The 26,487-nt window shown below is 41.2% G+C and overlaps 1 protein-coding gene across 1 annotated transcript in view; it reads left to right on the top strand.

Annotated features, from left to right (window-relative positions):
- The window catches only part of HECTD2 (HECT domain E3 ubiquitin protein ligase 2), a 39,699-nt gene extending 20,317 nt beyond the window's left edge, over positions 1-19,382 (top strand). Inside the window, exons 9-21 of the mRNA XM_077350316.1 lie at positions 126-274; positions 1,749-1,872; positions 2,217-2,313; positions 3,819-3,926; positions 9,677-9,809; positions 10,353-10,441; positions 11,877-12,035; positions 13,297-13,371; positions 15,714-15,801; positions 15,969-16,075; positions 16,627-16,742; positions 17,327-17,470; positions 19,122-19,382. Of these exons, the coding sequence (XP_077206431.1) occupies positions 126-274; positions 1,749-1,872; positions 2,217-2,313; positions 3,819-3,926; positions 9,677-9,809; positions 10,353-10,441; positions 11,877-12,035; positions 13,297-13,371; positions 15,714-15,801; positions 15,969-16,075; positions 16,627-16,742; positions 17,327-17,470; positions 19,122-19,242 (1,510 nt within the window). The 3' untranslated portion in view covers positions 19,243-19,382. The remainder of the gene's footprint in view (positions 1-125; positions 275-1,748; positions 1,873-2,216; positions 2,314-3,818; positions 3,927-9,676; positions 9,810-10,352; positions 10,442-11,876; positions 12,036-13,296; positions 13,372-15,713; positions 15,802-15,968; positions 16,076-16,626; positions 16,743-17,326; positions 17,471-19,121) is intronic.
- The last annotated feature ends 7,105 nt before the right edge of the window (positions 19,383-26,487 follow it).

The raw sequence follows: 26,487 nt of genomic DNA, 5'->3' as shown, positions 1-26,487 counted from the left end.
TTCTCGTATGCATGCTGTAATACAGTCAACATGGAATGTTCTCCAAAGAACTGATATTTTCATGAAAAATGCAGAAGTCCAGCTGGTATTCTAGATTCAAAATAATTTCATCATATTTTTTCTAGGATGTCACAGAAGAGATTAAAGATGATAATAGAAAGACTACTTCAGTTTGTTTCTTTACGCCTGTTCCCTGCAAAGCCTGAAGAGCTTCCTCCTGGGGAGAAGTGTAACTGGTGGATTCCATCAGCGACCAAAGTCTTGTCTTTATTTAGTAGGTTTCCCAGCTGCAATGTTTTTTTGTTCATTCTTCTAAGACAATGCTTTTCTCATCATCTTTACTTTTTATCCTAGTGTGACTAAAAATTGCAGTCTAAAGTTGGGTGCTTTGGCGTCCAAAGCGGCTGTTCACACCTGAAGCAGCCAGTGCCGCACTACATGGGGGGAGGGGAGGGGAGGCGCGGGCATTGCCAGCGCCTCCCCTCCCCCTCCCCCCGTGTCATGGCACTGGCTGCTTTGGTCATGAACTACCGCTTTTGACGCCGAAGCGCCCAACCCTAGTCTGGATAGTAGGTCTGATCCTGGAGCCTAGATGTGTTTATGTTAATTAATATTCATTAATTCAATAAATATTGCATTATGTATCTGTATTAGATGACCAAATATGTGGGCTGAATAACTTTTCTAAATATGGAGCTAATTCCTTTAGACATGTCATGTAAACTTCTAGTCCAGTGATTTTCCACAATTAAGGTTTGTAATCGTTTTTCCTTCTGCAGTAAAAAGTGATTTATCTAGATCAGTAGTTCCCAAACTTTTTCAGACCACCTCCCACTTGGTTCCATAAATTCATCTCCAGTGCCCTGTATTTAGAATAGAGGTTTGCACAACCCATTAATTAAAAAATAACAATAAAATTCAAAACTGTAGCAAATTAAAAATTAATTTTGCATTTACTTGAATTCAATTAAAACTGGAAGTATGAAAGAAATTAAGATAGTGCTATATTTTCTTTTTTGAGCCTCTTGTGGCGCAGAGGCAGCAGACATGTAGTCTGAAAGCTCTGCCCATGAGGCTGGGAGTTCAATCCCAGCATCCTGCTCAAGGTTGACTCAGCCTTCCATCCTTCCGAGGTCGGTAAAATGAGTACCCAGCTTGCTGGGGGGATAAATGGTAATGACTGGGGAAGGCACTGGCAAACCACCCCGTATTGAGTCTGCCATGAAAATGCTAGAGGGCGTCACCCCAAAAGTCAGATATGACTCGGTGCTTGCACAGGGGATACCTTTACCTTTATATTTTCTTTATAAATGTTTGTCTAAAATTAGTTTTTTTTTGCTAAAAACATACACACACACACCATATTTATTTACCAAGTGTTCAGGCAAGGAATATATCCAGTTCTAAAGGCCTTCTGTCCACTAGAATAGAAATAGAGAGGTGCTGGCTTTTTAAAATCAAAGATGAGCATCAAGAAGCAATAGATATGCAGGAATCTGTCAGCAATGGGCTATAGTAAATGTCTGTCCAGCCTGAAGTGAGTCCACTGAATTGGTCTCAGAATAATTGGTCTTATATAAAGTGATCTTTGACACCCATATAAGTCTAACTTCTTTAGTCTTATTAATATGTACCATATAAAGTAACATTATTACTATTTTGCTAGTGTCTCAATTTAAGTTGCCTTTAAACTAAGCTTATTCCAAGATCCACTGCCAAAACTTTACTATTTAAATGTGTTTTTGCAGATGCTGCGAATAATCTAGCAAATCCTCCTATTATTCCATATACAGATTTCTATAATTCTACATTGGATCATATTGATCTCATGGAAGAATATCACAATTGGCAATGTTATGGAAACTCACCAAGGTAAGGAAGAAAAGTGGTGGTTAGAAAAACGTATGGTACTGGCGCTGTATTGTTGTTTTGTATTGTTTCCAGCGCTATACATTTTTGCTTTTTATTAAATGAAATCTTTCCACATTTAATTATGGCTGCAGCATGCTCTTGAACATCAGGCATGGGGCTCAGCACCAGTATTCACTGGTGTAATGTATATAGGCTAATGACTACAAGGAATTATATATTTTTTAAAAAATTGGCAAGCCTCATTCTTGACAGCTGGTTTTAGGTATTTCACAGCTAATCCAATGTGAAGAATTCTAATTGATTACGTTGGAAATGGTTACATTTTTATTTGTTCTGTCATTTAGGTTTTCCTTCTGTCAATATCCATTCATTATTTCTATAGCAGCAAAAAAAGTTATTATTCAAAGGGACTCAGAACAGCAAATGATAAATATTGCACGGGTATGTATTCTTATTTGTGAAGGTATGAAGATTACTAAAATCAGCAAAATGAATATTTTGTGTGGTGGTGTACATTTGGTTGAGCGCTTTATCTGAGCATCATAAAGCTGACCCTAAGAAGAAAAGTAGATGTTCAAGGATTGCCTCATCTGCAAATGTCAGTGACACATAACTTGTCTTAGACCTTTCAAATAGTTTGAGCTCCAGTCAAGGTTTGTTTGTTTGGCCTTCCCTTGTAGCCTGTAACTTGCCGATGTTTTTTAAATTGGATACTCTGTAAGAATCAGATGTGTATAGATTGCTTTCAGGATATGGAGACGGACTAATGAAGATGGAAAGCATTTATCTGAAACATCTAATCAGTTGCTTTCTTGTTTATGCCAGGGGGGGACTGGCTCAATGGCAAGTCATGATTGCCAGGATTGCAATTTTACCTGTACAGGCAGGTGTGCCTCTTTTTTCACCCACCCTCTTTCCTTTCTGACATGTATTGTGATGCCAGTATTGAGGGAATTATAGTCATAAGGGGGTTCAGATATTTATAATGTGCTGACAGATAACAAGTACTGGGTATTAATTTTCTTCCAGTGTAAATCTAGCTGTATTATACTAGTTGCATCATTCCTGTTGTCACCGCAAAAACAAACCTATAGCTTACAAGGGAAAGATACCTGTCTCTTTAGCTGACACTTATTTATGTTCTTGTGATATCACTTTGGCCCATTATGCAAGGAGTGGAAGGTCCGTATTCGGGGTGGAATGGCAGCAGCTAAAATAACTAATTATGCACACTACAGGCGGCAGCCAGGCGCAGAGTCAACGTATGCTGCCAAAAAAGCCGTGTTAGCGAGATACAGAAGGAAGTGGAGCTTCCTGGGACCAGGGCGCAACCAGATGGTCCATTATGCACGGGGGGAATAGTGCACATTCGGGGTGGAATGGCGGCAACTAAAATCACTGATAATGCACGGTGCCAACTGCAGCCGGCTGCAGATTCGGTGCATGCTGCCGAAAAAGCCGCGTTAACGAAACGCGGAAGAAAGCGCAGCTTCCAGGTGATCGGGGCGCAACCAGAAGCAGCGCCAGGGTCACCGCGTGCATAAGTGGTTACTCTGGGTTTTGCCGCTGTTGTGTTGCATCCCGTCCTGTGCATAAGCAGTTCGCTTCGCTTCTTCCCCCTCCGTGTTTTCCATGTGACCCAAAATCACGGTTTTGGTAGCCGTGCATAATGGTCCGATGCAGCTCCAGAGTAGCCACGTGCATAATCGGATACTCTGGGTTTTGCTGCCGTTGCGTTCCGTCCCATGCATAAGCGGTTTGTTTCACTTCTTCCTCCTCCGCATTCTCCATGCTGCCGTTTCAGCGGCCATGCATAATAGGCCTTTAAGCTGCCATTCTTATGAATTCTGCCTGATGGGAGCCCAAAGTCAATTAGATAATGATATACTGCTGTTTCTGACTAAGGTTTTATATATTAACTTTTATTTCTCCTGAATTCTAAACAGCAAAGCCTCGTGGATAAAGTCTCTCGGAGGCAGAGGCCTGATATGAACATGTTGTTCCTAAATGTGAAAGTGAGAAGAATGCATCTAGTTAGCGATTCTTTGGACGAGGTATGTAAAATATTTTATGATGACTTTTAGAAAATGTTTGTAACACCTTGAATTCCTAAAAGATTCAGTTTGGTACTCTGAAAATACTTTGTCCATAAAATTACTTATTCAGAATGTGCCTGTTTCTATGGATAACAGTAATTTTGTGTAGCATTCCAGCAGATATACATGTCTATAACTGAGTGAACACACCATCTGCTTACTGATATAAAACTTGTCATTACACATGTAACATTCCATAGACAAACTGTACATCGGTGTGGTGCAGTGGTTAGATCAGATTAAGATCTGGGAGATCTGCATCCCCACTGTGCCATGGAAGCTTGCTACGTGACCTCAGTGTAAGGGTAAAATGAAGGGGGGGGGAGAATGGTGTAAGATGCTTTGGGGGTGACCCAAATAAGTCAGGGTATAAATGAAGTTAATAAATCTGTTTTTCCACTGAAAAGAAAGGGCAATCACACCCAGTTTCTCTCCATAGTACATCCCTGCCCTATAGACATTTTTGTTTATTTAGGTCCCACAATTACAGGCATAGCCATTTGAGAGGTCAAAGGGGGTTCCTCCTGGCCTTGGACCAACAGAAAAGCTGGTAGGCTTAACCAAGTTAAGTTTATAGTATAGCACACATTGCAGACTGTCATGACCTTTGTATCATTATATTTAGGGGATTTAAGTGCAGTATCCATACCTGGCTTCAGGGGTTTCATGTTTCTTTTTGCCCTTTCTGTCCACTGTGTGCATTAGCAAAAGATGCATGCAAAGACAGGATCTTTAACATATGAGTTTCAGCTGCACAGAACATTTTCCTACCTGCTCAATTACTGTATTAACAATTTTTCCCAACTATTAACTGCATTAAATTGCGTTTTAGTTCTGAAATCACCTAATATGTGCCTCTTTATTTATTTCATTTTTATACCCCTCTTTGGCTATGAGTTTGAAGTACAGCTCTTTATGTTATTATAAAACTATTACATTAATTTGCTTCATAAAACTGTTGAAAGATGGATTCATTATAATTAATTTTTCAATGCTGGATAGGAAACTTAACAGAAAATATCATGCATGAAGCACTGAACATTTTCTTTCAAATCCAGACAGTGATAAGATAATATTAAATACAATTAACCAGTGAAAGAATTCAGAGTAAAATGCTGGTTATTATTTTAATTAAGTCTCCACTGTTATTTTTGTTGTTGTTGTTGTTATGTGCGAAGTCGTGTCCGACCCATCGCGACCCCATGGACAATGATCCTCCAGGCCTTCCTGTCCTCTACCATTCCCTGGAGTCCTTTTAAGTTTGCACCTACTGCTTCAGTGACTCCATCCATCCACCTCATTCTCTGTCGTCCCCTTCTTCTTTTGCCCTCGATCACTCCCAGCATTAGGCTCTTCTCCAGGGAGTCCTTCCTTCTCATGAGGTGGCCAAAGTATTTGAGTTTCATCTTCAGGATCTGGCCTTCTAAAGAGCAGTCAGGGCTGATCTCCTCTAGGACTGACCGGTTTGTTCGCCTTGCAGTCCAAGGGACTCGCAAGAGTCTTCTCCAGCACCAGAGTTCAAAAGCCTCAATTCTTTGACGCTCGGCCTTCCTTATGGTCCAACTTTCGCAGCCATACATTGCAACTGGGAATACCATAGCCTTGACTAAACGCACTTTTGTTGGCAGGGTGATGTCTCTGCTTTTTAGGATGCTGTCTAGATTTGCCATAGCTTTCCTCCCTAGGAGCAAGCGTCTTTTAATTTCTTTGCTGCAGTCCCCATCTGCAGTGATCTTGGAGCCGAGGAAAATAAAATCTGTCACTATCTCCATTTCTTCCCCATCTATTTGCCAGGAATTGAGAGGGCCGGATGCCATGATCTTTGTTTTCTTGATGTTGAGTTTCAAGCCAACTTTTGCACTCTCCTCCTTCACCCGCATCAACAGGCTCTTTAGTTCCTCTTCACTTTCTGCCATTAGAGTGGTATCATCTGCATATCTGAGGTTGTTGATATTTCTCCCTGCAATCTTGATCCCAATTTGTGACTCCTCTAATCCCGCCTTTCTCATGATATGCTCCGCATACAAGTTAAATAGGCAAGGCGACAGTATACAGCCTTGCCGAACTCCTTTCTCAATTTTGAACCAATCCGTGATTCCATGTTCAGTTCTCACTGTTGCTTCTTGACCTGCATATAAATTTCTCAAGAGACAAATAAGATGCTCTGGTATTCCCATCTCTTTAAGAACTTGCCACAATTTGTTGTGCTCCACACAATCAAAGGCTTTAGCATAGTCAATGAAGCAGAAGTAGATGTTCTTCTGGAACTCCCTAGCTTTTTCCATGATCCAGCGTATGTTGGCAATTTGATCTCTAGTTCCTCTACCTCTTCGAAATCCTGCCTGTACTTCTGGAAGTTCTCGGTCCACATATTGCTGGAGCCTAGCTTGTAGGATTTTGAGCATAACTTTGCTAGCATGAGAAATTAGTGCGATGGTGCGGTAGTTTGAACATTCTTTGGCATTGCCCTTCTTTGGGATTGGAATGTAAACTGACCTTTTCCAATCCTGTGGCCATTGCTGAGTTTTCCAAATTTGCTGGCATATTGAGTGTAGCACTTTTACTGCATCGTCCTTTAAGATTTTGAATAGTTCAACTGGAATGCTGTCACCACCACTAGCTTTATTGTTGCTCAGACTTCCTAAGGCCCATTTGACTTCACATTCCAGGATGTCTGGCTCCAGGTCAGTAACTACCCCACTGTGGTCATCAGGGATGTTAAGCTCGCTCTTGTATAGTTCTTCTGTATAATTTTGCCACCTTTGCTTAATCTCTTCTGCTTCTGTGAGGTCCCTACCATTTTGGTCCCTTATCATACCCATCTTTGCATGAAACGTTCTCTTCATATCTCCAATTTTCTTGAAAAGATCTCTGGTCCTCCCCATTCTATTGTTTTCTTCTATTTGTTTGCACTGTTCATTTAAGAAGGCATTCTTATCTCTTCTAGCTTTTCTCTGGAATTCTGCATTCAATTGGGTGTATCTTTCTCTTTCTCCCTTGCCTTTCACTTCCCTTCTCTCCTTAGCTATTTGTAAAGCTTCCTCAGACAGCCATTTTGATTTCTTGCATTTCTTTTTCTTTGGGATGGTTTTAGTTGCTACCTCTTGTACAATGTCGCGAACCTCCGTCCATAGTTCTTCAGGCACTCTGTCTATCAGATCTAATTCCTTAAATCTATTTGTCACCTCTACTGTATATTCGTCGGGGATATGATTTAGTTCGTACCTGAGTGGCCTAGTGCTTTTCCCTACTTTCTTCAATTTAAGCCTAAATTTTGCAACAAGAAGCTCATGATCTGAACCACAATCAGCTCCTGGTCTTGTTTTTATTGCCTGTATAGAACTTTTCCATCTTTGGCTGCAGAGTACATAGCCAATCTGATTTCTGTGTTGACCGTCTGGTGATGTCCATGTGTAGAGTCGTCTCTTGGGTTGTTGGAAAAGAGTGTTTGCTATGACCATTGTATTCTCTTGACAAAATTCTACCAGCCTGTGCCCTGCTTCATTTTGTACTCCAAGGCCAAACTTGCCTGTTATCCCAGTTATCTTTTGGCTTCCTACTTTAGCATTCCAATCCCCCATGATGATAAGCACATCATTTTTTGGCGTTGCTTCTATAAGGTGTTGTAGGGCTTCATAGAACTGATCAACTTCATCCTCTTCAGCAGCAGTGGTTGGGGCATAGACCTGGATTACTGTGATGTTGAATGGTTTGCCTTGGATTCGAACTGAGATCATTCTGTCATTTTGGGGATTGTATCCCAAGACTGCTTTTCCTACTCTCTTATTGATTATGAAGGCTACTCCATTTCTTCTGCGAGATTCTTGTCCACAGTAGTATACCTGATGGTCATCTGAATTAAATTCACCCATTCCTGTCCATTTTAGTTCACCGATTCCTAAAATGTCGATGTTCAGTCTTCTCATTTCTTGTTTAACCACGTCCATCTTGCCTTGATTCATGGATCTGACGTTCCAGGTTCCTATGGAATAAAAATCTTTACAGCATCGGACTGTCTTTTCGCCACCAGTTACTTCCACAACTGAGCGTCCTTTCGGCTTTGGCCCAGCCGCTTCATTCATTCTGGCGCTACTCGTACTAGCCGTCTGCTCATCCCCAGTAGCATATTGGACACCTTCCGACCTGAGGGGCTCATCTTCCAGCGTCATATCGTTATGCCTATTGGAACTGTCCATAGAGTTTTCATGGCAAAGATACTGGAGTGGTTTGCCATTTCCTTCTCCAGTGGATCACCTTTTGTCAGAGCTCTCAGCTATGACCTGTCCGTCTTGGGTGGCCCTGCACGGCATAGCTCATAGCTTCACTGAGCTACGCAAGCCCCCTTGCCACAACAAGGCAGCGATCCTTGAAGGGGGTCCACTGTTATTATATAACTCATATATTAATGTTCTAAAACATTTTTAGTCCTTATCTAGATCAATTGCTTTTGATTTTAAAAGATGGTTCTTTTTTAATTTTTGGGTTTTAGTATTTTATCCTTCGACTTAATCCGATATGGAAGATCAGAATTCTTCACTATTTGAATGCAAAATGCATTTTCTTCCTGGTTGGTACAGTGTGAAATGTAAAGACAGAACTGTTAATAAATTGAACAATAGACAATATTAAGAGACCTTCTTAGATTAAAATAAAGTGAAAAGTAGCTTTTTAAAAATTTGCCACGAGTTTCTGGATCATATCGTTATTGGTAGACTTTGATAGAAAATCTTAAAAGGGTGTAAGAAGGTAATTGAAGAAATAGCACACACATTACAGTTTTAGAAAACTAGGCATCATTTGTCCAGTACTTCATAATATATCTCAGCTGAAGTATTGCATATCTCAGTTGAAGACAATGGATATGACAAGTGTACCACATATCTGTAAATTAATTTAATGCAGCCACAGCCGTGGATAATACCAAAAGAACTGTGTAAATGCTACACATAATGAGATAATAAAGGATACTTTCCCTTTAACTTTAGTAATTAATTTGAAATGTTTAGACATCTAATATTCCTCGTCACACATTTTTCTGTATTAATGATACAAGGGAATCCTGTAAGAATTTGCAGAGTGTAGATAGCCAGTTTTCTTTTGCTGCTGGCTGTCTTGCCTTGCTACCATCTACTGCGCTTCTATAGGGCTGCCAACTCTGAGTTGGGGAATACCTTGAGACTTTAGAGCTGGTGACAGGGAGGGCAGAATGTGGGGGCAGGGAGGTACCTCAATGGAGTTAATACTATGGAGTCCACCCTTCAAAGCAGCCATTTTCTCCACGTGAACAGATCTCTGTCACCTGGAGGTGAGCTGTAAAACTAGGGAATCCCCAAGTCCCATCTAGGGACTGACATCCTTACCAGTCCTTCTCCTATTCTGGACCTGGCCACCACCAGTTTCCCACACTATTTTGAGGTCCCCTGCATTTGTACAATTTTAAATGCAAGCCACAACTGGCCCTGCTGCAAAGGTTTTGCTATCCACCCATAGGCCAGTCTTTGCCAATTAGATACAGAAATTAGGGTTGGGTGCTTCGACGCCCGAAGCAGCTGGTCACTCCCGACCCAGCCAGCACTGCGGGGTCTCATTCTAATTCTATGTAGTAGGGACTACAGAAATGATATTTTGCTAAGAAGAAAGCTAAAGAAGGAAGCTATTTATTTTTATATAGTATCATGGTCTTATTTATGTATTTTTCTTTTATACAGCTGACAAGGAAGAGGGAAGATTTGAAAAAAAAATTAAAAGTTACTTTTGTAGGAGAGGCTGGTCTTGACATGGGTGGCCTAACAAAAGAATGGTTTCTGCTTCTCATTCGCCAGATTTTTCATCCAGACTATGGCAAGTATCTAAATTTAAACGCTTCTAATATTGCCCCAAAGAGATAAGAATTAATAAATATAAAGGTAGGCGGTATTTAAAAACAAAACAAAGTGAATACATGTTGCATCAGCTCCCTGTGCCAAATCATTCATTATTAATTTGCTGATATCACTGTTGGGTTTATAACACTGTGTTTTCCACTCAGTTTCCAGTTTGATCTCTTTTAGGAGCTATGTATTTATGTATTTTACTTAAAATTTATAGGACTGAAAGATTCCGAAAATGAAATGAAAAGGGAGGAAACAATCTGAAATAAAAGCAACTGCTAAAACAGTCTGTGAGCCAGGTGAATAATTTAGTGGGATTTATTTCTAATGATGATTAGATGACAAGAATTTAGTCAATGAAGGCTCTTCTCTGAAAAAAAAACCCACTAGAAGTCCTTTCACTCATTTGTGCCTGTTTAAGTCTGTTTGAAATCAGCATGCTTAAATGCTCATGATTTTTGGCACCCTGAATTTGTGGCAGTGGTTAATATAAGATGTTTGCTCTCTTCTCTAGGCATGTTTACGTATCACAAGGATTCCCACTGTCATTGGTTTAGTAGCTTAAACTGTGACAATTATTCTGAATTCCGATTGGTTGGAGCTGTATCCTTTACTGCCCACTAGAAGGTGCTGTATGCACAGCAGACACATCTTTTCAAGAATATTTTATACTTTATGTATACTTTTTTTAGTGGGAAGGAGGGTTCTTTCATATAATCATTGCACCCTGGTAACTCCTGCAGCTGATACTCAGTATCAATGACAGTCTAGAGCAAGGGTAGTCAAACTGCGGCCCTCCAGATGTCCATGGACTACAAGTCCCATGAGCCCCTACCAGCGAATGCTGGCTGGGGCTCATGGGAATTATAATCCATGGGCATCTGGAGGGCTGCAGTTTGACTACCCCTGCTCTAGAGGAGGGCAATGAAAATGGTGAGGGGTTTGGAGACCAAGACGTATGAGGAAAGCTTGAGGGAACTTGGTCTGTTTAGCCTGGAGAGAAGACGACTAAGAGGTGATGATACCCAGCTTCAAGTACTTGAAGGGCTTCATATAGCAGATGGAGGAGAATTAAGTTCTGTTGCCACAGAGGGTCGGAGCTGAACCAGAGGGATGAAACTAATTCAAAAGAATTTTTGGGTAAACAGCTGGAAGAAATTCCTGACAAAACAGTTCCTCAGTGGAACAGGCTTCCTTGGGAGGTAGTGGGTTCTCCTTCTTTGGAAATGCTGATTCTGTGAACTTAGGCAGATTGTAAGTGGATGGCCAGAAGGGATTGTGTCTGAGCTTGGCTCTTGTGGCCCTTTCTTCCATGTGTAAGGAAAAGCTGATCACCACTTTGGGGTCAGAAGGCAAATTTCCTCCAGACAAGACTGACCATGGACTTAGAGGCTTTTAGGGGGGGCATCATCTGGACATGGAATTGGGGTCACTGTGGGCAGGGGATTTGACTAGGGGCTTCTCCAGGGGATTGGACTAGGTGACCCTGGAAGTCCCTTCCAACTCTATGATTCTGTGAATCTATGATTCTACAGATACATATAAAACACTTTTGAGCATGCATGTATGTTCTGAATTTATGTTTTTGCAGCAAGAAACACTGGTCTAACATTAGGATATCCACTGAAACATAATTGCTGTGTGAAACTGCTCTCAGAGTGGGGATACACATGCTAGTGCAATTTGTCTACAGTGGCAAATTGCAAGGATGAAATTGTTGTAATTTAGATTTCAAATTTCGTATTTTCATTCAAATATGTTGAGTTATCGGTTCTTCCTTCCTTGTATTTTCCCCCTAAAATGTAATGGAATTTAATGACGTCAAAATCATTTTCTTTAAATCTGTTGATTGGCTATTACACAACATTTTATTAGAGTGCAGAGTCCTGCAAATGCTTGCAATTTAAACATAAATGAATAAAATTTCTTATATTATTTACAAGCCATTATTAGATTATTTTTTCAACTACTACTAAATCCATGTTAGGATGTCCCGATAGATGCTTGTGCTATTTTAAACTTAACATGGGACATTTAGCTAATGGGACTAGCAGTCTACAACAGCATCACACTGGATATTCGATTTCCACCATGTTGCTACAAAAAATTGCTCAGTCCTCCCATTGTACCTTGTGACCAGAATACACCTGTAGGGATTGGTAGTGTTACAATAGATGACCTGTGCCAGGTTATGCCGGTAAGTACAGATATTTTTAAAGTAATGAACCTTGTCATGTAATTTTGCAGTGGGAATTTTCAGATTCATACAAAATATGTGGCTGGAATTCTAGAGGTATAGGTAAAGTTCTGATATTCACATTATGAGGCCTGCAAGTAGTAAATGTTTGATATCAGTGCAAAGGTTGGTCATAGTTTTTTTTACACTCGTTTGATAGCCAGTTTTGGAATGCTACAGTGGTCCAGATTAGGCTACAGTTGTTCATAGGGACCATTTCTGCATGAGAAATTTGCCCCTGCACAGCCTCTCATGGCTCATGGGTATTAGTGCTGCTTCCACATGATGTTGGCAGCAACCCGTGACTGTGCAGGAGTTGGCACACATCTGGTTTGCTCCACGATGAGGGAAATCACAAAAAAAGACTCCCCTTTCTTGTCATGCTCCGCCTCCCGCAACTGCCTTTGAACCATGCTTGGCCAGCTGCGTGGCCCAGGTGGGTGCTGGCCTGCTGGGCAAAGACTGGCCAGCTGCAGGGTGGCAGCTGGGGGGGGCAAGCCCCAGTCTTGGCATTGCTCAGTGGCCCAGATGCATGGGGAAGCGTGGAGAGGGTCCTAGGGCAGCTGCGAAACCAGCCGTCCCCACCACGTGCCCACCCGCCAGGCTCCGAACCATGTGCTTGGCCAGCTATGCAGCCCAGGCAAGTGTTATGTATTGTGTGGCTTCATCAAATTGATGCCCTCCACCTGGCCTTGTGAAGAGTCAGAAAGAATACCTGAAAGGGTCAAAATACCTTTTCACTGTACCACCAGGAAAACATTGGTCCTTACTTGTAGAAATGTACTGTAAAAATGTACTGACCCTTTCAGGTATTTTCTCTGACTCTTCACAAGGCCAGGTGGAGGGTATCAGTTTGATGAAACCACACATTTTGAACTCTGTATAGAAATATGAATGCCATATCAGCTGGGGAGGGGGAAGGATCTCAGTAGGGTACAAGGCCACCTTCCAAAGTAGCCATTTTCTCCAGGGGAACTGATCCCTACAATCTGGAGTTTAATTTCAACAGCAGGAAAAGGGTGTGCATATATATACATTTCCACTTAAAAAAAATATTTTGAAAGCAACAACCAGGAAAAATTTGGTCCCTACTTGTAGATATTTTAGTGGAGAAAGCAGCATTGTATGTACATGTGTTTGGGTGTCTGCCTTCCCCGTTCATCTCCTGTACCTTATGGTTTGAGAATTGTGTCATATATTGTTTAAGCCTGTCTAATTATAGGAGCTGGCTCATGGACTAAAGGAGCTTCTGGCATATGAAGGGAATGTTGAAGAAGATTTTTATTCAACCTTCCAGGTATGAAGGAAATATGTTTATGTTTTAACCCAATTAGGTATATTTTTATATATTCTATATATTTTAGGTGAAACTAAGATTTTAAAATGTGTTAAACTAAGGCAGAATGCAAGGAATTTTATTTGAAAGCATTTTAGCCATTGCCAAATTAGCCAGAGCTTCAAGGGCAGTTCAGACTGTGGAAATCTGCAGAAGTCCTGTTCTGCACAACTCCCAAATGTACCATTATACCCAATCCTGGGACCAGCACCACAGATACCTATATATAAATAATGTGGGGGTTAGATCTTCTGCTTCTTGCAGAAGCATATCTTTCCCTCCATTTTTTCTTCTCCCTGCAGCAGAAAAATTTCCACATAGTCAGAATTCCAGTGTTATGTAAAGGTAAAGGTAAAGGTATCCCCTGTGCAAGCACCGAGTCATGTCTGACCCTTGGGGTGACGCCCTCTAGCGTTTTCATGGCAGACTCAATACGGGGTGGTTTGCCAGTGCCTTCCCCAGTCATGACCATTTACCCCCCAGCAGCAAGCTGGGTACTCATTTTACCGACCTCGGAAGGATGGAAGGCTGAGTCAACCTTGAGCCGGCTGCTGGGATCGAACTCCCAACCTCATGAGCAAAGCTTTCAGGCGGCTGCCTTACCACTCTGCGCCACAAGAGGCTCTTCCAGTGTTATGTACGGATGGCCATATTATATTCTAGTAGCGGCCAGCTTTGAGGGAGAGAGGACAGGGTGTTTTCCATAGCTGTTTTGGACTTTGAGGAAGATTCATCAGGGCCAAGCTTGGGTGGATTTCCCAGTTCCAGGGTGAGAAATTCCCGGAGATTTAGGGGTGGAGTCTAAGGAGAAGTAGAGTCAGAACCTGTGGAAGCTCACTGGGTTGTTTTGAGTTAGTCACATACTTGAGTTAGTCACATACTTCACAGGGTTGTCATGAGGATTAACAAGGAAGAGAAGAGAATAATGTAAGATACTTTGGTCCCTACTGTGGAGAATGATGGGGAATAAATAAATAAATAAATAATAAACATAGCTGAAGATGGGAGGCAGTTAAAAGGCAGGTTGGTGAATGGTTAAGAAGATGAGAATAAGGGGAGGAGTTGCCAGGAGGAAAGAAAGGAAATTACGTGGGAAGGGGAATACAGTGGAAAGTAAGGTGCCTCCCCACAAGTCCTTGAGGTTCCCTACCATGAAAGTGGTCAGCACCATACTACTGGGCCATAATTTTCCAGGCACAAGCTGCTGGTGGGGAGAGGGAATCTTGAAGACAAAGAGGCAGATAATCATAGGTTGGTTGTGTAGGAGAGAAAGAAGCAGAAAAAGAAGTTTTCAGGAAAAGGAAATAGTGGGGAAAGTCAAAATGAAAGTCCTCGTGGTCCCCCTTGTTTCCTCTTATGTGTTTAAATGGCTTGGTCAAATCTGACCAATTTCAAAAGTTTATGATAAGTCCAGAGATTCTCAAAAAGTCCATTAAGGAAGTCAGCCAAATATGAACTCTGTAAGTGCATAGAGAATTAATTACCGGGAATTAACATGGTTTGTCCTCCCCCAAGTTTAATTTATTCCCCCCCCCTTTCTTTATGAAAAATATAGGCATTGTGCCACCAATTCAATTGTGGTGTCAGGTAGGGTGTTCTCTCCCACTCCAGATTTGACCTTTGTATCACTGCACATACATTTATCCATTGGATATTTGTGCCTTCCCTTCTTTAAAACAGGAAAAGACTTCATTTAAAAAATGTTGGAGTACTGATCGAGGAGGGAAGGGTTAGGTAGGTTAACAACATCACCAATACTACTAATTGTTCATAACTGATTACTGCTTCATCGAACCAGGACCAGATTCTCCTGTGCCTGGTCTTGAAAGGAAGGTGGCATGTCTGGACAAAACAGAAATGTGTTTTTATGAGTTAACTTTAAAATTATGTATGTCTCTGTACATTGCATGAAAGTAAGGGGACAGTCCTGTAGTGAGTCCTGCTTCATTCAGTGGACTTGCTCTCAGGAAATTTTTTGTAGGATTGCAGCCTAAATTTCAGATAATTGGACATTAAAGTTTTCCATCTTCAGATGAAGACATTTATGTCCAGTGGGCAATGGAGTGGTCCATCTGGAATTCTATGATGAAAGTAAAGATTGAAACAAAAGACTGAGATAGCAGCAAACTGTAACAATCTTAGATGGTCAGGATTAGAACCTGGAAGTTCTGTTATGAATGTTAGGGTCAAAATTAGAAGCAGAAAAGCTGAGATCAGTAGATGTAGTCTGTACTGAGCACAATGTCAAAACTCTTAGAGATCAGTAATGTCCATCAGTTCTGAATGCTGTTTTCTTTTCTCAGGTTTTTCAAGAAGAATTTGGAGTCATCAAGTGTTACAACCTAAAACCTGGTGGTGATAAAATCCCAGTTACTAATCAAAATAGAAAAGGTAAACTGATTGCATAATTAGAACTGGAGATTTTCAGAGTTGTTTTTTTTTAATGAAATGTTAGTCTTATTTAGCTGGCTTTTAAAAGTACTGCTGGTAACTCTAGCCCAGTTTAATCTACAATGCAATGAGCAGCAAAATGGAAAGAAAATTATTTTCTTTTTTAGAGTATGTGCAGCTTTATGTCGACTTCCTTCTCAACAAATCAATCTACAAACAGTTTGCTGCATTTTATTATGGATTTCACAGTGTCTGTGCTTCATATGCATTAATGGTAAGAATAAAAATTGCATAATCATTCTTGATGTTTGTTTAGCAATAACCCGTGAAGTAAATGGAACATTTGTTGGGGATTGTGCCAGACTAGCAAGGGAATCTCCTTAGAGCATTTAGAGGTCTATTGGGCAAGATCCTAATAAAACTATGCAGTATATGTTTCTCTTTAACAATAAGCTCTGCAGAAACTACTGTGATATAGCTGCTAGAGTATTTGGCTTGAGCATATGAAACATAAGCTACATGTGAGCTGGAACAGAAGCCTGGATAAGTGGGAGAATAGTTGTGCAAAGTAGTGGGGTTTAAATGTGGATTATTTCGGAACACATCTTTATTTTTTGTTTTGTACAGGACAGTAATGAATGAATTTGGGGATCACCCTCCCCTTTATAGATCTCATGTACTACGTATTTTGCAGCTTGACCCACAGTACAGCCAATCTGGATATGTATTCAAGTCTGTACAAATCAGAAATAAACATGCTTAAAGGCAGTACTTCTTGCTTAGCTGGTTTGTGTGATCTAATTCTCAAATTCAATTATTTGGCAGCTGCTCCGCCCTGAAGAGGTTGAAATTCTAGTTTGTGGGAGTCCTGAATTAGATATGAATGCCCTCCAGAAACACACTCAGTATGACGGCTACCAAAAGACTGACGTTACTATCCGGTAGACATATTTTTGCTTTGACTCTTAATGGTAATAAGTATCAAACTGCTGTTGGAACTGATTGAAACTGTGCTCCCCAAGAGCGCTTCAGTAGGTAGACCAAAATTTGCTCAGGGTCCCTGGCCTCAAAGAGGTGAGCCCTGCCTCAATCAATGCCAGGCCCTTTTCAGCCTTGCCCCAGCCTGGTAGAATGTTCTACTAAGATCAGGGCCCTTCAGGACCTCAATCAGTTCCACAGGGCCTGCAAAACCGAGCTATTCTGTCAGGCCTACGGTTGAGCTAGGGAACCTTGCCACCTGATAATTTCACATTACCTGGCCTCTTCCCACCCCACATCCCAGGAAACATCCATTGGAACATCAAGGGTGATTCATCAACTTGAAAAACAAAAGCCTCCTTAATGCTCAACCAACTAGTGTATATCTTGGAGAAGTTCTAAAATGTTTTAAGATAACAGAGTTTTTAATGCTACTTATATTTTATTGACTAATGTTACCAACCCTGAGCCTCACAGGAAGGGCGGGTTATAAGAATAAAGATTTATTTTATTTAAGAACTAAAATGTATTTTATGCATAATTATAGACACTTCTGGGAGGTGGTACTTGAATTTCCTCTTGAGCTTCAGAAAAAGCTGCTGCATTTTACTACAGGAAGTGATAGAGTACCTGTGGGAGGAATGGCTGACTTGAATTTCAAGATTTCAAAGAGTGAAGCATCCACAGACTGGTAACTAATTTGGTTTCTCGTCCTCTTTTCATTTGACTTCTCAAAAACTGCAGAAACATTTCACTTCAATTTTTATCGTCTTGAAAAACTGTAGAGATTTAACAGTTGCATAACTGATGAAAAACTGCTGCTAAAAATCTTAACTGCTGATTGAAAGGTGTTACTTGTTATTGATTTAATACTGGGAAATGAGGCAGAAGCCATCCAAACAAAAATCATTCAGGACAGGCCATCCTGAACTGAGGTATTTCAAACTTTCTGCAAGCAATGAAGTGAAACATTTCATTGTGAATAACTGTGGGGGCTCTATGCAGAGAGTATATAATGGTCAGAGTGTTGTATGAAAAGAACAGACTCCCATTCAGTTCTCCACACTGCCATGACACTCACAGGATGACCTTGAGCCAGTCATTCTCTCTTATTCTAGCATACCTTACAGGGATGTTGTGATGACAAAAGGAGAGACCCATGTTCATCATTGTGGATTCTGTGCAAGCACACATGGGACTGCATGATTGCCAGCCAACCACGAAAGGAAGCTTCCAAGCTCTTCAGAGATGTCTCTAGGCTCTGGAGTACTCTCCTTCCCACGCAAAGGGTCACATGACAAAGACAGTGTTAGTCCCCTCCCTCAGTTCTCTTCTTGGTGCCGTGAGGAGAGAACAGATTTCCAACAGCTGCTTTGTGGAGCCTCAAAGGACAGTCAACTGAGGTTTTTCCACAAAGATAGCCAGAGACTTCGACCTATAATTCAGCATGATGGTTATTTTTAAGAAATGTGGAGAGCAAAAATGACCCAAAATGATGACCATACTTCCTGCCTCCTGCGCTTGGGAGGAGACCACAATACGGCCACATGCCCAGTCTGCTGACAGCTTACCCATTAAAGCCCATGAGGGCAGAGCCACAAAGGCGGTGTTTTGGAAGAAAGGTCCCCCCATGGAAAAACAGGCCCAAACAGAGAAGCCACCCTCTGTCCTGCGATTGGCATCAAAACCAGTGCTGGAAAAAGCCAAGAAAAAGGTGTCTTAAGGCAGTGGTCCCCAACCTGCGGGCCGCGGCCCGGTGCCGGGCCGCAAAGGCCATGGCACCGGGCCGCGGCTCCCTCTCCCCGCCCCGCCCCCGCAGTAAAAAACTTCCCAGGCCGCAAGCTTGCGGCCCGGGAAGCTTCTTACTGCCGGAGGTGGGGAGAGGGAATCAGGGCCGGGCCGCGCCTGTGCGGGCCACGCCCGCTCGGCCCGATCCGCGGGCGCGGCCCGTGGGCGCGGCCCGATCCGTGGGCGCGGCCCGGGCGCGGCCCGGGTGCGGCCCGATCCGCGGGCGCGGCATGGGCGCGGCCCGCGGGCGCGGCATGGGCGCGGCCCGATCCGCGGGCGTGGCCCGCACGGGCGCGGTCCGCGGGGGCGCGGCCCGATGCCCTGCCGGTCCCCAGCCTCGGAAAGGTTGGGGACCACTGTCTTAAGGCACACGTGCATATACATTTGCGTTACAGACGCATAAAACTTGTGCTGGTCTATGACCGTAATAAAACTAAACTATGAATCAGAACGGAAGTTTAATTTAGTAATAATTATTTGTGAATTATTTATAATTAGTACACCGAATTATTTCTTATTAACAATGTATATATCATCTCTTTCAATGTTTTTAGGTTACCTATTGCTCACACTTGTTTTAATCAGCTCTGCCTGCCTCCTTACAAGACCAAAAAGGAACTGAAGGAAAAATTAACCATTGGAATTTCAAATGCAGAGGGCTTTGGTTTGGAATAAGAAGACTTGAAAAGTGCAGCAGATGTAGCACTCCCTCTCCTCCCATTGTGCCTTTAAAGTTTCAAACTCCTGTCTCTTGATAGCATAGTAGTCTGTGGCAAAACTGTGTAGTAACTCCATTTTGGTGTTTTGTTTTGTTTTTTAAAGAAATTACATTCTTTTTTTCTGTATTGAAACATTCTTACTACTTTCTTACAGTTCAAAACAACTTTGTATAATATTCAAGGTAATAACTTTGTATAATATTCAAGGTAATACACAATATATGTGTATGTGTGACAAGAAAAGCTACTATTTTCAGAGAAAAGGCTGGCTAACTAATCCAGCCTATCACCTTGGTTGCCCAAACTGTATAGGCCAGAGGTTCAGAGTACTATTGATCATTATTGGTGTAAATCATGCTCCATCTGGGAATTGTGACATATAAAGAATATATTTCTTGATTAGTTAAGCCCAGTGGTGAATTATTCTACAGCTCACGCTACAGCAAAGCTTGCATCTGTCGTTAGACCCAAGATGTCTTGTTGAGACAAAAAAAATGGTTAAGGTATAGATGAAAAATACAGTGTAAATACTCTGGTTTCATTTTCAGAAATTAATTTAGTTGTTCTAAAAGCATGTAAATAACTGCCTGTGGAACAATATGATTTTGATAGTGCCATTTACAGCTAAAGATTTATTTTTACAGGTTTTAGAGTTTCAGATGTTATATATTCAGCTTTTGAAAAGATGAACAGAGTATAATTGTACAGGGATATAAAAGCTGCTATTTTGAATTGAGACAGACTTTAAGTATAAAAGAGTGTGCATGTTTATGATACTATAGTGTCTTGGATGTTGTACTTTTGTAACTGTAGTTTAAAAGAAAAAAATTAATGTGTATTGGTAGACCTGAATTTGTATAATCGATGAAGAATAAGTCACCTCTCAGCTCAACGAGAAGTGTAATTTTTGATATTTTTAAATTATGCATCTTTTAATTAGAAACTTGATACGATAAGTCTTTTACACAGAGTTTAAAATAAATTAAGTTTTTATATAAAACTGAATGTAATTAAATCATGTGTGTTCTAGCTTTCATTTAACTTGTTGCTATAACATAACCTCTACACTAGCACAGATGGGTTTTTAAAAGAATTAAACAAATTCTTATAGGGCTGGTTTGTCTATATCCAACAGCCATTACAGATAAGTGGGACTCCCATTTTCAGAAGGAGTATGTCTCTGATTAGCGGATATTGGGGACAACTCATAGGAGGAAGGTATTGCTTTTACATTGCATTTTTCCTGGAGGACCTAACTGAAGGAAAGGTGGGATAAAAATGCAGTGTTTTTTTTTAAATCCTCTTTCCCTCTTGACTAGAGCTGTAACATTTCTGAAAATTTTGAAACCACATGGGGAAAAAACATAAATTGGGGGGGGGGATTGAAATGTATGCACCCAGTGGGAAGATCCCTTCCCCACTTTTCTTCCTTCCCTTTCCTGCCTTCTCTGACCATCGTCTCCCTTTCTCCCCCCACTCCCCCACTTCTTTGTTAACCTGCCTTTTTGTCTCTATCTTAATTATGTCTTTCTCCATTATGCCGAATGTCATTCCTCTTTTTTGTCTTTTTTTCCCCCCACAACATTTGGATCCTACTTGCTGACAAGCCAGCTGTTGGTCAACCTTCCTTCCAGATGACCCCCCCCCCCCGCACACAAGCATCTTAGACTGTCTTTTATTGGGGGAATTAAACCTCTGAGTGCCTTTATTTTTAGGTGGGATGTAAATTCCCTGGGTAATTTTTTTCCCAATTTCAGATTTTTCTGCAAACCTGGGGGGCTTTTCGCACGCCTTCAAAATCGCACAATGGTTGCCAATTGAAAACGCTACTGATTTGCCATTATGCACAATGTCGTTGACAATCTGCCACACACCTGAAACCAATCCGCAAAAAGCGCTTCCTTGTAGCGCTTTCAGGGAAATCCCCAAAAGTGGATTCACCCTCCGGAAAGCGCTACACTCCTGCAACCAATCTGCAACACTAGCGGGAAAGTTCTGTGCGTTACCATTGTTGTGGTTTCTACAAAGTCCCTCCCCCTGGCTCTCTCCTCTGATCTTCCGGTGAAGCGATCGCCATTTTTTTTTCTCCGAGCGAGCGAAGTTCAACCCACCAGCAAGCCTGTTTAGAGGCTTCCCCGGCTTCAGTCCCTCCCCAGAGCTGTTTAGTCACTAAGCACAAACAACAGAGAAGCCCGTTTGCTGATGTATTTTCCCTTTATTTTTTACACTGTTTTCGGCCGAAAATCGGGCCCGTGAGGGGGGGGGATTTTTTTTTTCACTTGGGGGGAGCGTGGCAACGATGAAACGACAGCTCAAACACACCTGCCAGCTGATGGGTGTTGCAACGAATCAACACATATTCGTTGCAATGGGTGTGTGTTTTTTTTTTAAACCTTTCTTAAAGGGAAAGGGGCTGTTTGGGAGCATGCTAACGGCTGCCCATTGGCTGCTTGACGGCCAGGGGCGGGACGAGCTCGGCAATAGCGCTTCCTTTCTAGCAATTTTTGCTGAGACTGGAAGCTTGTGGGAAACGATAGAAACGCAACTGGATTCCACTACAAAGTCAGGTATGCATAATGACGAATTGCACTATTTTAAATGGCGATTTTTCGTTCAGCAAACAATTTGCTACAAGGATCCCGGTGCGGAAAGCCCCTGGGTGTCCCCCAAAGTTTGGAGAAAAACCTTTCATTGTGGGCCTGATCCGTGGATTTAGCTATCCACAGATCTACCCACACTTGAGGTTTTGATATATAGTCCTATCAAACCTAAACCATTTTTACTGCTTTAACAACATAAAATTATCATCATAATTTACTTAGCATATACAACTGCAATACAACATAATTAAAGAATTTAAAAGTTATGAATGCCTCCATTTTGTACAAGCAAAATGGTAAATATGCCCAGTATTTCAGAGAGAACAGCAAGCAAATGCACCATATGCTATTTTAATACATGGAACTTAATTTTTGCTATCTGGTTAGAGAAACCTTAGTTAAACTTTTTGTCATTTTCCTCTGAGGCTTTGTTCTGCCCGATTTCCTGATCTTTTTTCTTCTAGCAAGGTAAAGGAATATGCTACTTTTTACCCAGTCACAGTAGTTTGAGAGAAAGGTGAAAAGGTCCACCACAAGTAGGGATAATAAATAGGTCAGACCTGGGGATCCCCTAGTTTTACAGTTGGAACAGAATAATTTATGTACATAATTTTTTTTCTCTTCTGAATAACAAAACCTATTTTATTCTTGAAGCAGCCTGGTGTTCCACTTTCTCTGCATATTCAAACTCTGCTAACACTCTATGTACTGACAGCAGCAGATGAGCCCCACATTGGGGCAATCAGAGACCCCCCCTCCATGGTCATAGCTTCACCCAGCTATGCACATTGAGTATTTTAAACTCTGCTGTAATGCCTTCCTAATCAGCAGCTACAACTTCAGCAGTATCCAGAGCCTAAACTAATGCTAAAGGCATCCTGAGAATTCCTCCAAACGTAGGACAAGGTTATCTTTCTGTGCCCTTAAGTCATGCCTCATTGTGCTTACACTAGAAAGGAACTGAATACTTAGATGAACTTTTGGAACAACCCCCACACACATACACACCCCCCATTAAACATGTAATATCTTTGGCTGACAAATCATAAAAGCAACATGAAAAGTCCATTGCACTGTAATAAACACATCCTTACAGAGTACCTTTATAAATCAGTAAGATGATGTTGAACTATGTAGGCTGCAATTGTCATGTTACATTTTGTATTGCCAGAGCCTAATATTCAGATTAAGTTTCATATAAACTGGAGGCATCTTAGGAGTTTATATGAAGTATTAACATATTTATATGTCTTTCAGGAGACATATGATTGTGGCAAGATATAATGTAACAAGTAGGAAGACATATGCATGTGCGTGTCCAGAGCCATGCTCCTTTTTAAGAAGACTGCTGTCTTCCCTTTGAAATAAGGAATGCTAAATATTAAATGAATGATACAGCTGGAGAACATCCTTCAATTTCAAGTGGCCGCCCTGTCATGGTGAAAACCAGCTTTCCTTGCACTGATATATAAAACATATACAAACACTTCTCCTTAATCCTGCAGGAAAAGATTTCAGTACTGTAGAGCAGGTTTAGCATTAACAGCTGGCAATTTATAAGTCCCCTGTCCTGGTGCATCAGTTTGCAATCACAGTCTACCCCCCTCTGTCACATCAGTGCAGAATAGCATACATTTGAAGAGTATTGCTGGGCTCCAGCCCCTTTCACAGCCAAGCTGGGCTGAATGAGGAGGAGAAAAATAGGCCCACAACCATTCTTCCATTTCCCCATTATAGAAGCAAATGTGTTCCCCCTTTATTTGATTTAAATGGGAACAACCTATGAGTCCCACAAATTATGCTCAGAAATAGCCCAACATTGTGTGGAAGTTCCCCCTAAAGAGTTGGAGCTCTTCTCCATGTGGAAATACCCTCCCGCCCTCTTGCTTGAAGTGCCTCCTCAAAAGTCCTCACTGCATTTCCAAAATAAGGTCCAAAGTAGATAGAAGAGAAGGGAAAATGTGACTGGATTGCCTGCCTTTAAAAAGAGAAGTTAGCAGGGGGAGGGGAACAGAGTATTTATAGGTTTTCCCCATGGGTACCTTTTGTTTTCCTCCACAGAGCAAATAGCAGGTGAGGGACAGAGGTTAGCATTGTGAAAATAGTGTTGTTGGGGGGGGGGGGCTCATAATCTCAACAAAGGAGCATTGCAACTGCTATTAATATTTCTTAAACAGAGAGTGAGTTTGTAGATCTCTCTTGAAGGGAATTTAGAAGCCACCTCTCCAAAGACCTGCTTAATGCAGTTCACAAATTAGTTTATTTGTTACAGTCTTTGATCAGCATAAACAATATAGTAAGCAGCTCACAAGTAATAGCAATGCTATAAAATGCACTACAAACTAAAGGTATCAGGAATTATCTTACAAGAACTGGCCTCTGGAATCCTACAGAGAATACTGAACCAACTGGTGTGTGAGATGCTCAATTTGTAAATTTACAGAGGACATTAGAACATATGAGGTACCAGATGATGGATTCAAGTTAGATATTGATTTATTTAGTAGTTGTATCCCTAAAATAATCATTTATATAATTTTCTGTGTATGTAACAGAGAGAGGGCAGTAAGAACTAGGATTTGTGAGAACATCGTTCATGAATCTGAAACTAACAGGTTGAAGCCCCACTGGTGAGGCATTTTATAGAAGCTGGGCAAATGGAAGATGATTTAAAGTTTTTTTTGTGTTTTCTGTTTTTAAACCATGCAAATTTGACAAATTGGTGTGAAAAAATATTTGCTACAATGGAAAGCTTATTTCATTTACGTCTCCCAAAAGTTTAAATTCAGAGTATGATCTGTTGTGTTATTTGGAATAAACTTGTGTCCACCCATAAATCAGCATATCTCTTTAAAATGTTTAGGCAACTGTGCATTCAGCCCATTAGAGGGAGATATAAACTAAAACATATCATTAGTTGAACCTTCTGAGCTGGAGCCATGAGAAGTTGGATGGAGACTGGGTACTCTTTAAAAAAAAAATGTTTCTGACTCCTGTTATGGCTATGGGTAAGTTAGCATTCCTTTGTTAGTTCTTGTTACGAATGTATCTCAATTTGGATTTCTATTTGCAACAGTATTTTAAAATATTGTGTTAGGCTTTATGCATTTTCTTATGGGCATATTTATTTGCATTATAGACATTTACACTTGTTTATACTGCTGTGAAACATACAGAAAAATGCTGTAAGCCATTTGTATGCTGATGCTGCTCTGAAATACACAGAAGATTTTAAAAATATCTATGTAAAAGGCCACTACTTTGAAGGCACCCCTATTGAACTCAACAAGAGTGAAATTTTAGGTACCTTATTGTTTAGCCTACACCAGCAGGAGGAGTTCTGTGATATTGTAATTACTGTGTATCCCATTTGTATCTGCTCACTACAGAAATGCCAAAAAATACAGCAGTGCTACTTAACACTCATAAAATCATGGCCTACTATGGCTTCCAGGTTTTATCCGAAGTTCAGGCCAGGGTTGCCAATTCTGGGTTGGGAAATTCCTGAATATTTGGGGGTGAACCTGTGGAGGGAGCAGATTTTTGGAAGGGGATGGACTTCAGTGGAGTGCAATGCTTTAGTGTTCACACTCCAAGGCAGCCATGTTCTCCAGAGGAACTGATCCTTGTAGTCTGGGAATCCGTTGGAATTCTGGGAGATCTCCAGGTCAACACATGGAGGTTGGCAACCTTCATTCAAGCCATGTGTTCCTTTAGTCTTTTTATATCTGCATTGTAAAACTGCTGCAGAAAGTTTTAAACGCTGACTATAACTTAAGGTCTAATTCTCACTGAGGCAGGACATTTGTGTTCAGAGTATATCACTGCAGGTGGCAAATGCTGACTCACAGGAGGACTGAAGCCCCCATGCCCCCCCAAATTCCCTCCACATAATGAACAGTGGAACATTCAAGAACGGTTTTGTATGCAGAACCCTCAGGGACAAGGGTTTCAGTCAGCCTCTTCGGTGCTGCTTTCCTTGATGTGTCTTGATGGATCAACTTCATTACAGCTGTGCTTGATTTCTTTTTAATAGAAATACTTCACAAGCGAAGTTTTTAAAAAATGGACCATTATTAATTCAAAAAACTAGTGTTCCAAAAACATTACCTGTGGGCTTTTTTAAAGACTCTTTCAGAACAGTGGGGTCCTCACATCCACTGATAAAACCACAAACTCCTGCAGCACAAATTGCTTCACTTTGGTGCAATTTCATTGTCTCTGCTTGGCAATTGTGATCTTTAAATGGATGAAGCACCCGCCTCTCTGGCATCTACTGTGTGTGTCTACAACTTGGGTCAGCATGGCCCAGCCCCAAACCATCTAGTTATCTGTGAAAGCACTTGAAGGACAACAGCCGTGATTCTTGGAATGCCTGGAAGGTGCTTGACATCTTAAGACCACCCCTCCTTTCCCCCTACGACCCATTTTTTCCACGATGATTTAATAACATCTGACACATTGTACTTTAAAATTCCAATGATGACAGAATCCTGAAGGGTAAGATTTCTCCCAAGAGACCTTTTGATCTGTGCTGTATTATTACAGCCCATTAATGAACTGGGACAGAGTTTAGAAGTAGCTGTCTGGCTGACTTCAGA

Source organism: Paroedura picta, chromosome 8 (genome assembly GCF_049243985.1).
Source record: "Paroedura picta isolate Pp20150507F chromosome 8, Ppicta_v3.0, whole genome shotgun sequence".
Lineage (NCBI taxonomy): Eukaryota > Metazoa > Chordata > Lepidosauria > Squamata > Gekkonidae > Paroedura > Paroedura picta.
Note: the sequence above shows the minus strand (reverse complement) of the source record. Positions and strands in the feature narration are given on the sequence as shown.